Source organism: Cetorhinus maximus, chromosome 10, assembly GCF_964194155.1.
Source record: "Cetorhinus maximus chromosome 10, sCetMax3.hap1.1, whole genome shotgun sequence".
Taxonomy (NCBI): Eukaryota; Metazoa; Chordata; class Chondrichthyes; order Lamniformes; family Cetorhinidae; genus Cetorhinus; species Cetorhinus maximus.
Genome location: NC_135888.1, coordinates 93,024,288 through 93,035,885, shown reverse-complemented (window position 1 = coordinate 93,035,885; position 11,598 = coordinate 93,024,288). Strand labels below are relative to the sequence as shown.

At 41.2% G+C, this 11,598-nt stretch overlaps 1 protein-coding gene across 1 annotated transcript in view; it reads left to right on the top strand.

The window, feature by feature from the left end:
• Nucleotides 1–5,458: 5,458 nt before the first annotated feature.
• Nucleotides 5,459–11,598, top strand: part of slc23a1 (solute carrier family 23 member 1) — a 57,279-nt gene continuing 51,139 nt past the window's right edge. Inside the window, exons 1-2 of the mRNA XM_078549747.1 lie at nt 5,459–5,656; nt 9,266–9,349. Of these exons, the coding sequence (XP_078405873.1) occupies nt 5,459–5,656; nt 9,266–9,349 (282 nt within the window). The remainder of the gene's footprint in view (nt 5,657–9,265; nt 9,350–11,598) is intronic.

The window sequence follows — 11,598 nt, the reverse complement described above, 5'->3', positions numbered from 1 at the left end:
GCAATGTGTGTTTTCTGTGCCAGCAGATCTATTGTGGACATGACCTTCTCCATATACCAGCTACAAAAGAAGTGTAGGGAACAGGGTATACCTCTACCTTACTTTTGTAGATTTCAGTAAAGCATTTGACACCATCAGCAGAGCAGGACTCTGCATGATTTTGGGGAAAAATTGGCTGCCCACCAAATCTTCCATCTCATTCGCTCCTTCAATGATGACATGCACAGCAATGTGCAGTGTATCTCCACTTCTGACAGTTTTGGACTGAAGAGTGGAATGAAACAGGGAAGAGTCCTGGCCCCATCATCCTCTCCATGCTTCTTGCCTTTGCCTTTCCTGGACATATGAAAAGAGTCTACTTGCACACTAGTTTAGATGGCAGGCTCTATGATCTATCAAGACTGAAAACAAAGACAGCCACATCACATCCTGATCAAGAAACTCCTCAATGCTGATCATGCTGTGCGAGTTGCCCAGATGGAAACATGGCTACAAAGACCATTGGACTGTGTCCCCCATATCTTTAACTTGTTCTACCTGACCATAAGCATCATGAAAACCATTATCAATGGGACAAGGTTGCATTTCTCCCTGTCGATCACATAACATCCCACTGGAATTGATTAGCAAATTCTGCTACCTTGGGGTCCATGGTGACACAGTCCCTTAATCCTGGAGTCTATAGAAAAAGCATTACTATCTTTGGTTGAAATGCACAGGGGTTAATACCAAGCTGATGGTTCATGAGGCCTGTGTTCTCAGCACCTTGCTATATGGCTGTGAAACATGGACGACTTGCAGCTCCCAGGAGAAGAGCTCAATTTCCATTTTTGTTGTCTATGGCACATTATGGGTCAAAAGTTGGAACATGGAATATCTATTTTAATTGCACAACAATGTTTTCAAGGCTATGTAAAATAGCGTTAGTAGTTCCTGTAACTTAAAGAATTCCTGAGTGTCTCATAATAATTATAAAGAGGGCATTAGCTTCAAATCTTTGTTTTCTAATGAGTAAATGAGGTCACTGACATCTTCTACTTCATTGGAACATAATACTTGACAGAGGCAGTTATAAACAGATTCCTTACCAGCATTAGGTAATTGGTGAGGATTTGGCATCTTGCTTTCTGTTCCAAAGTATCTTTGATAACAATTGCAAGCGAGATTGGTTTTTGGGAACAAAAGATACTAATATAATTGCTGTACCTTCCCCGAAGAGGCATGTGTTCAGAGCAGAATGCTTTATAGAGAAGGCAGACACAATCGAGGTTCAGGTGAGTTCAAACAGGTGATGTGTTCAAACATGTAATTACAACAGTTTTAAAGAGATGTGGAAATCCCTACCTATGGAACAATGGGCTGGATTTGCAGTCAGTGGTGGACTAACAGGCGGCAGTTGTTTATTGTACGTTCTCATAAACTTCCAATGGGATTTTTGCATTGGAAATTGCTCTAGAGAGCCAAATAAAGTGCAGTGTCTTTTACAGAGAATCTGGGACTTGTGTAAACAGCCAAGTAATCATATTGTCTTAACCAATCCATTGAGCAACAATCTAAACCAGTAAGTGCTAGTTTGAATATTGAATTCAATGTCTGATCAGGTACAAGTGGAAGACAGAAAGAAAGATTAAAGTGAAAGCCAAATTTAAAAAAAAATCGAATGTTTAAAAAGTGTCTAATTTTTTTTTATTGATTCACGGGTTGTGGGCAGCACTGGCTGGGCCAGCATTTATTGCCCATCCTTAGTTGCCCTTGAGAAGGTGGTGGTGAGCTCCCTTCTTGAACTGCTGCAGGCCATGTGGTGTAGGTAGACCCACTGTACTGTTAGGAAGAAAGTTCCAGGATTTTGACCCAGTGACGGTGAAAAAATGGCGATATATTTCCAAGCCTGGATGGTGAGAGACTTGGAGGGGAACTTCCAGGTGGTGGTGTTCCCATTTGTCTGCTGCCCTCGTCCTTCTAGATGGTAGTGGTCGTGGGTTTGGAAAGTGCTGTCTAAAGAGCCTTGCTGAGCTCCTACAGTGCATCTTGTAGGTGGTACACACTGCTGTCACTGTATGTCGGTGGTGGAGGGAGTGAATGTTTGTGGATGTGGTGCCAATCAACTGGGCTGCATTGTCTTGGACGGTGTCAGGTTGCTTGAGAGTTGTGGGAGCTGCACTCATCCAGGCAAGTGGGGAGTATTCTATCACACTCCTGTCTTGTGCCTTGTAGATGATGGACACGCTTTGGGGAGTCAGGAGGTGAGTTATGTGTCGCACGATTCCTAGCCTCTGACCCTTTCTTGTAGCCACAGTATTTATATGGCTAGTCCAGTTCAGTTTCTGGTCAATGGTAACCCCCCCAGGATATTGATAGTGGAGAATTCAGTGATGTTAATGCCATTGAACGTCATGGGGCAATGGTTAGATTCTCTCTTGTTGGAGATGGTCATTGCCTGGCACTTGTGTGGCATGAGTGTTACTTACCACCTGTCAGCTCAAGCCTGGATATTGTCCAGGTCTTGCTGCATTTGGACATGGACTGTTTCAGTATCTGAGGAGTTGCGAATGGTGTTGAACATTGTGCAATCATCAGCGAACATCCCTACTTCTGGCCTTATGATGGAAGGAAGGTCATTGATGAAATAGCTGAAGATGGTTGGGCCTAGGACACGACCCTGAGGAACTTGTGTAGTGATGTCCTGGAGCTGAGATGACTGACCTCTAACAATGACAACCACCTTCCTTTCGTGCTTGGTATGACTCCAACCAGTGGAGAATTGTCCCCCTGATTCCCATTGACTCCCTTTTTGCTAGGGTTCCTTGATGCCAAACTCAGCCAAATCTGATGAAATGAGACATCACTTGTTAAGTTAATTTCCAGTACTAGAGGTGGTTTGACAGTAATTGAGACAAGAAATTACACTTGGAGTGGTCAAACACTACACTCACCAGGGAGAAAAAAAGTTAAGGCATGTGTGTATGTCAATTTCACACCATTCATGTAGTTTGGTGATGACACTTTAAAATACTGTGATTGTACATTTTCTGAAGGTTCAAGGCAACCACGATGGCCGCTTTCTGATGTATGCATTTAACTGGTGGTCCCTGGCAGTTGTTGTCGATTTGCATGTTAATAACTGAATGCTGGCTAGCTACCGTTATTTTTATTCTAAAATCTAGCCCAATATTGACATTACATCAGCAGGGGGAAGGAATTCCAGAAATTCCAGTGTACCTTGATTTTAGAGATGGCTTTTTTCTGTTGTGTTGTTGTAGATTTACGGTTCAATGAAGTGAATCGGACAAAAATAACAAGTTGTTTAGAGGTAGACAAATGAATACTTCAATGTTTGATACAGCATGGTTGACATTTGGAAGTATCATGTTTTATTCAGTTGCCAATAGGCATGTGGAAATTCCCTGCACTTGATTGTGCTCTTCTTGTTTTCACTCCTGGGTTATCACATTTAATACTTCTGATATGGAGTGGGTTAAGCTGGAATGCACCTCTTTAAACAGGTTTATTGTGGCTGAAAAGTCTCTGGGAGTCATTCTATAGCTGAATCTGACCTGGGGAAATTGTGAAGAATTCCTGACCGTAGAGAGCTGGCAACAAGGTTTTCAGATGCTACACCGGGGTTCTTGGTTGAAAAGACAGAATGGAGAAGAGATGTCCTGTATTCTTGGGGCAAAAGGTTCTCCAGGCACTTGCTCAGAAGGTAATGGTAAAAGATAGCCATGGAGACAAAGTACAGGAGTATAACTTCAGGTACATGGATGTAGTGTGGGAAGAAGTTTAATGATCTCATGTAAGAAGTTAACTTAAGATCAGTGATTGCATCTTTAATGCCATATCCAACTAGCGTTAGCTACTGCTCAATTTCCCACAATACCATCACCTGCCCAACAATTTGTTGATAAGGATCTATGCCTGACATTTCTTATATTTCTATCTTAATACAAATTTACCTGGTAAAATAATATTGGTTCAGTTTATTTGAAGGTGTAGTAGAGGATTACTCAGCAGACATATTTACTATAAAGATTCAACAACTATTGTTAACAGGAATGCTGTAATTATTTGACACCACATGCTGCAAGCTAAACTGAAAGCTCCTTCAAACAATGTCTGCTGGTCACATGATTTACATCCTGGCTATTTATTAGCAAATTCTCTCGATGCAATATTACACCTTGCCATCACAAATTTACTATTGAGCCCCTCACCCATATCTTGCAGTTTGCACATATTGCCAATTATTCAACCATGATGGTTCCATCAGGAAACAGTTTGCAAAACACTTCCTCTCCACCTGATTGCCCCCTCTCTTTTCCCCCACCCCACGCAGCAGCAGAAGGCGGAATACAACCAAAAACAGCAAGAACTAGGTGGAGGGGAAGGATGCATGGTCTAACCCTCATCGAAGGGAGAGTGATGGTAATTATAGAAACGGCTTTGGGCACAGGTGTATTAAAAGCTATTGAAGATGAATATAGAATGTACCTGCACACCTAATTCTCCTTATCTCATTCCGCAATCATTTTTGACTTGCAAGGGGCTGATGGTGTAAGCACCTACTTCCAACTTTTTTCTCCCCCTAAGCACAATGTAGTCTATTTCCCATTTCAGATACCCAAGTGTAGTGTGAAGGGCTAATGTTACATCTGTAAATACAGTCTACATGAGCAATGATGTAAGCTCACATGACAAGAGTTAGGCTGAGAAAGAGCTCTGTGAAATCTTGTGTTAAGCTTTGTACTGTACCTAGTTAGTATGTTCAATAAAAGGTAAAGTTTACCTCTAGCAGTCTCTAATCCTGATCAAGGGCAACCTTATCCAAGACCCACAATGATGATAACAGACCAAGAACAGCAACCTGCTCTGACAGTGGAGGAAGAGAAAAAAAAACACTGGAACTGAAGTTACAACATTACTTGATTTCACAGTCTCGGCTCATAGCTCTGATACAGATACTGTGTGTAATTTAGAGAATAGGCTCGAGGCGAGATCTGCATGAGTTGAGCCATGGGCACAAGTGTGCAGCAGTTAGTGCAGGGGAAAGAATTGGTTGGGAAGCTCCCTGGAAGCTGAGGTTGCATATTACTTCTGCATGATGATGCTGACTGGGTCAGGCTACACTGAAAGGTTAACGGTTTACACATCAAAATGCTTGGTGCATTGAAGTCTTCCAGAAAACCAGAGATCAATGCCAAGGAACATGGAGTCCAGCACTAAACTGGTGCAGAGTGGGAAGTCTATCCTTTCCAATATGGAATACGCGTCTTACATCCATCAGCACACCTATAGAATGCAAAGATTCTGTGTCTGAAGACTGATGTCTCAGCTTCTAATGTAGTGCAGGCAACATCCACCCTATGCCTGAATGCTATAATGGAAGCTCACTCTCACAAGAGGGAAAGAGAAGTAGTTCTGCCTCTGCATAGATGGCCTCCATGATCTCTCTTATACAGCAATGTTCTTCAAGCTGAAAGAGCAGCTTGGAAGGAGCCAGGCATACAAAAGCTCAAGCCGCAGTCACCTTGATGACCACAGGAAATGCTGTCTTTGTTCTGCACTGAGGCTGCGGTTGTCACGGCTGCAGGTGGCAGATTTCGGCGACAACCTTTTTGAAATGCAGACAACTCGAACAATGGTTATTCCTGAAGTTCAAGTAGGAGAATTGCTCGCTAAATGCCCTCCTGAGGGTCTGTATTAGGTTAACTGCCAGAACTATGTACATACAGTAAAGGGTTCAAGCCAGGAGCTGTCTCTGCTTCCTTGTGCACATGTTCTGTCCAACACTAGACTGATCCCTAGCTGTGAGTGATGTATTCTCTTACATCATAACTGTGGGCGGTACTGTACTCAGTCCCACGCAAGGCCCCTCCAGACCCTCATGCTACAGCTGTTGGCTTCAGATCCAGGACATGAATGTAATACAATTCCTGTACAGTGTCCCCAGTGGAGCATATCTCATTGCTGAAGTTGAAATAGGAATGTCTTACTCACCTAGATGTGGCCTCTTTAATTGCATTTTTTTTCTACCACTTCCTAACAAGGGTGCAGAGAAATTCCCAAACAAGGATCATTGTTCCCTTTTTAGCGCAGGACACAATGCTAAACCTTTCAGCTTCCAATTGTAAAAGACAATGAGTACTGAGCAGTAATATTATGGCCTGAATCTCCCGTTTGGTGTGCGGGGCCCACCCCCGCACACCAACGCGTAAAATGATGCGCGGTGAAGTCAGGCGTGCCTCCTGACGTCACTGCGCGTCATTCTGATCTTCAGTTCGGCGGGCGCACACTGGAGACGGCTGCGTGCACGCTGAACTGTCAAAGGCCTGTTAAGGCCATTAATCAACTAATTGAGGCACTTGTCAGGGCTGCCTGTCCAACAGCATAAAATGGCTGCGCAACCGCTTGCTTGCTCCTGCCCAGTGCGCTCGATGAGGAGAAAATTCTCCCCTACGGGAGATACAAAATCCCAACCATTAAATCTACTTTAAGAATGCTCTCTGGTTTAAGGATTTGAACGTGGCAAGCACTGTTGGCTGCTGACACCAGCTCAGAAGGATAAGTACACTGCGATGTTTTGGAGTAAAGCTTTGGAGCCATACCTCTCCCATTTTCCGCATTCAGGTTCTTCTCTTGCAGTGAATCGATAGCACCTGAAATTTAGGTGACTAAAAAGAGGAAAATCAAAGCCTAATTTTGGGATGTTAATAGATAGGGTTTGATAGCTCTTTGGTGATCTTTGTATCTTTTTTACCCCCTTAAATGAGGAAAACTTAATCACTGAAAATAGGTGGGATGGGTGGTGGTGGAGGTCTCTGTCACTGATTAAGTTGTCCTCCTTTTATTAGACAACAGGAAAAGTGGACAAACAGGGTTTAGGAGTCTGTTTATCACTTTGTTTTTTTACTAAATAGCCACTCAAACATGCCTGCAGACGAGGTTAACCTACTGACTGATCATTTATGACATTGGCTGGGGAACGAAGCCAAATTAATCAGCTGGCTGCAGAAAGAGCCAGGCAATATAATGACTAAATGCAGGTCATGTCATTCTTGGTCCTGGTGTTAGCCATGCTTTGAAAGTACTTTAAGTCTACATACTGGCATAAGTTTTTTTTGGTAGTCTTTCTGATTTACTAAACTGGTATCATGTCTTATTCCTCCTTTTTCTGAAATCCCCTCAGAGATCAAACCCATTCTCAACAATTCCAATTCCCTCCCCACATTTGCCCCCCCCCCCCCCCCCCCCCACCAACCCCACACACACACACAATGCTTTTTATCCTGTTTGGAATGAGGTATGATGAGCATAAGTGAGGTGGTGTGATTTTAACATGCTGTACTCATATGCTAGTTACAAATGAAAGATAGGCTGGCAACTTATTTCCATTTGAGATTGAAAACCTTTAAACTGTCAAGACCACTAAAACTTGGTCTGAGTTATTAAGAACTGTGGTTAAGGTTCAAAGGTTCAAGCAAGAAGTTAATTTTTTACCAGAAGAGGAAAAAATGCAGTTTTCAACACTAAGTCAAAAGCATTAGTGCCTCTTGTAGCGCTGCTGTTTTTTTATTTCTCGTGTCAATAAGGTGGTATTCAAGAACATCCTAGATTGAAAGCTATTTTAAGGGTAATATACCTCATCTTTTGGGTACATTGTTTCAAAATCTAATTTAAGCAGGGTTTGTTTTTGTTGAAATAAATAATTCCCAAAATAGCTAGCTGTAGGAAATCATTTTTATTTTTAAATAGTGAAATGGAAAAGGTCATGAAGTGGAATATGAAGCAATTATTTTGTTTCTTTAGCACTTTTACTCTCATTGCACTCTGTGAATTGGAGTTTTGGTGTATAGCTGAGTGAAGGTCACATCTTTCGGATTCCTCCTGTGACCTCTAGGTCTATTTCAGAAAGAAACAATCATTTGTTTTTTTCCTAAAATGATTTAATTGATCTGCTCAAATGTTTAAATATTGCTTGTACATTCAATTTTTCTAATTGTTTTATCATGTGGCACAACTTCAAGTTTTGCATTTAATGTATCCATAATTCTCTAATTTGAAAGTGTGATTACTGCATTGTGGGATCATCTTGAACTTGCAGAACTGTGGTTATAAAGCCACTGAGATGTGATCTGAATAGACACAAATCTAAGAGTTGTCCTAAATTTAGTTTTGTGAAATACAAGTTCCAACTTTGGACCTGCTGTAAATAGAAGATGGGTTGAGAAAGTTAATGTTTGTAGTACATTTTTGTTGGTTAGGTTCCTGGAAGGCAACTAAAATTCTCAGGAAATTGTATGATCAATCTTGAGTCTTTCCTCATTTTTACTACCTGGAAGATGGAGGAATATCTGCACATTCACAAATGATATCTGACCATGCTATGATTTGGATCCAAGATAAGAGAGGGCTGTTGCACACTTTTTTTTAATTGAGGAAATGAAAGCTTGGACTAGGAGGTAGACCTTTTTTTTACAATTATACTGCCCATGTTTCAATTATGAACTAATTTCAATGCTACAGCAAAGTAAGGTGTGTAATATAACTGCAGAGAAAACTAGCCTTAATTCAACACCTGGAGTTAGATGTCTCCAACTTGAGATAGACTTCATCTACAAATACAATTTTGACCTTTGAAAGTCTTGCATCATTTTGGCTTTGAAATGGTTGCTCTAAGACCACAATTGGCACAAGACCAAATATCTTTGAAGCTTATAAGCTTGGGTGACCCAGACCACAAATTTCTAACATTAGAAAAAATCTGGAAGTCCCAGCGACTTAATGACAGGAATTTAATCAGTAACTTAAAAGCTCATGAGTAGTTGTTTTGAAAACAATGCTTGCATCGAGATCTCCTTTTTAAAAAAATCTCGGTCTGACCATGGCAGTATCATATTTTGAGTCACTTGCACAGCTCTAAAATGGTGTCTGTGTTAAGCATAAGCTACCCTGTATTCCAATTCCTTTATCTGGGGGCCACATCTATTTAAGTTGATGTACTTGTACAAAGGTAACTGGATATATCCAAAAACTTGTAATAATAACTGTTGCTTTGTTACTGTGTATACTGTAGCAATGAATTGTTGTTGAATTCTTTCTCTGGTCATTCAAAAAGGATCAGACATTTGTTTATAATGTAGAAAAATTGTAAAGGACGTTAATTGCACAGCAGTCACAAGGTACAAAAAACCTTGTATTTTGTACTGTATTCGTATGTTCTGTCTTTACTGAATTTCTATCTAAATCATGTTCAAATTCTCTGAACCAGAATGGAATTCCAGGTCCTGCTTATGAAGTGATGCCTGAAATCAGCATACCTGTTGATGGAAGATTTCATAGTAACAGTGACATGGTAAGACATAAGCTAAATTGTATTCTGGTACAGCACAGAAGGAAACCATCTGTCCCATTGTGTCTTTGATGGTTCTTTGAAAGAGAAGTTTAATTTAGTCCCACATACAGCTTTTTCTCCATAACCCTGCAAATTAGTCCTTTCCAGTTAGTACCTGGATGGTGGAATCAGATTTCATAGAAACTTTCAAAAGTCATGTTCCAAATCTTTAGCGCCCCTCAGTGGAATAGGTGGGTGAATTCTCTTCCTTTCCCCTATAGTTCCTTTGCCAATTATTTTACATCTATGACCTTTGATTACCAACCCACCTGCCAGAGTTTTCCAGCCACTCTGCTGGAAAATGCTGGAAATGCTCAGCAGGTCTGGCAGCATTAGTGGAGAGAGAAAGAGTTAATGATTCAGATCATGACCTTTTCATCAGAAATGGGAGAAAAGTTAGAAATATTATAACTTTTTAAGTAGGTGAAATAGGGGAGGGTGGGGGACAGGGTAGTGATGAAAGAATGGCCTGAAACCATCAACGACATGCCTGTTGCTATAGGAGTGTATTGGGCATATGGAAATGAGTGATTTCCCAAGAGGACATCTTGTAGAAAGGAACTAGAGTCCTAATCCCTAAGGAGATGTGAAAGAAATGCTGAAGCGCATCTGTGCAAGCCATCAAAGAATTGGGCCTAGTCTGAGGAAGGCAAGAGAAGTGCATTATTGGTCAAACATGAGGAAAGATATTAAGGACCACATCAGCTAGTGCGATGCTTGTAATGAACATCAAGCTAAAAGAGGTATTCATGACATCACAGGTCATGGGTGAAGCTTGGAGTAGACCTTTCTCTGCTTAGCTTGTCCTCTTTGGCACGCACCATACTCTGATAACTATCTTGAACAGCTTCATGCAAGTCTCCGAGGCTCACGCTGCTGCACGTAGCACCAGTGCCCAACGCTTCACATTAACCTGATGCTGTCATCCTGCAGTCATCATTCCAACATTCACAAACCATTCTTCTTACCTTGTGACTTGATGGTGGCAAACTGTTGTCGGTGTAGAGTGATTCACCAGAATCTTTGACCGACATTACTCCTGCAACCGTCATGTAGGCTTACTTTTCTTTCCAGCAAAACACTTGCATGCAGAGTGGTTCAGCTTCTTGCAGTTAGAACATGCTTTTCCCAAGCTGGACATGCTTCCTTTTCTTTTGTGTGGTGTCTTCTGCAATATTTACATCCATTACTCTGGCCCTGATCTTTCTTCTGGCCCTTCTGTAAATTGTCTAGTATGGAAGGTTGCATTGTCAGAACAGATGTGATGGAGGGACTAAAAGAATGAAATGGAGTTCTTGCAAGCGGTGGGGTGTGAGGAAATGTAGTCAGGATTACTGTAGGAGTCGGTGGGCCTATCCCCAAAATGGAGGTAGAAGTCAAGGAAAGGAAGAGTTGAAGGTAGACCATGTGGAGGTGAGAAAAGAGTGAAAATTGGAACCAAAGTTGATGAAATTTTCCAGTTCAGGGAAATAGCAGAGAATAACACTAATACAGTGAGGAAGGGGACCTGAATAGGACTGGAGCAAAATTGTTCCACTTGAAAAGCAGACAAAGCTTTGATTCATATGGGTTCCCAGAGCAATATCTTTTATTTGTCTATGCATGTATTTTATGTGAATTTCCAGAAGGCATTTGATAAGATTCCAGAGAAGACACTGTTAGCTAAAATTAAAACGTGGTGGAATTGAATGCAAATTATTCATAGCGCAGATGGAAAATATTTAATCCAAGGTTTTTGAAGGAGTCATATGTGTTGTGGATAAAGGGGAACTGATGGATGTATTGTACTTAGATTTCCAGAAGGCATTTGATAAGGGGCCACATCAAAGGTTATTGCGGAAACTAAAAGCTCATGGGGGTAACATATTAGCCTGGATAGAGGATTGGCTAGCTGACAGGAAAAAGTTGGCATAATTGGTCTTTTTCTGGTTGGCAGAATATAGCAATTGGTGTGCCACAGAGATCAGTGCTGGGGTCTCAACCTTTTACAATTTATATAAATGACTTGTATGAAGGGGCAGAAGGTTTGGTTGCTAAATTTGCTGATGGTACAAAGATAGGTAGGAAAGTAATTTGTGAATAGGATGTAAGAAGGCTACAAAGAGACATAGTTTGAATGAGTGGGCAAAGATCTGGCAAATGGAGTATAATGTGGGAAAATGTGAAATTGTCTACTTTGGCAGAAAGAATAAGAAAGAAGCAAATTATCG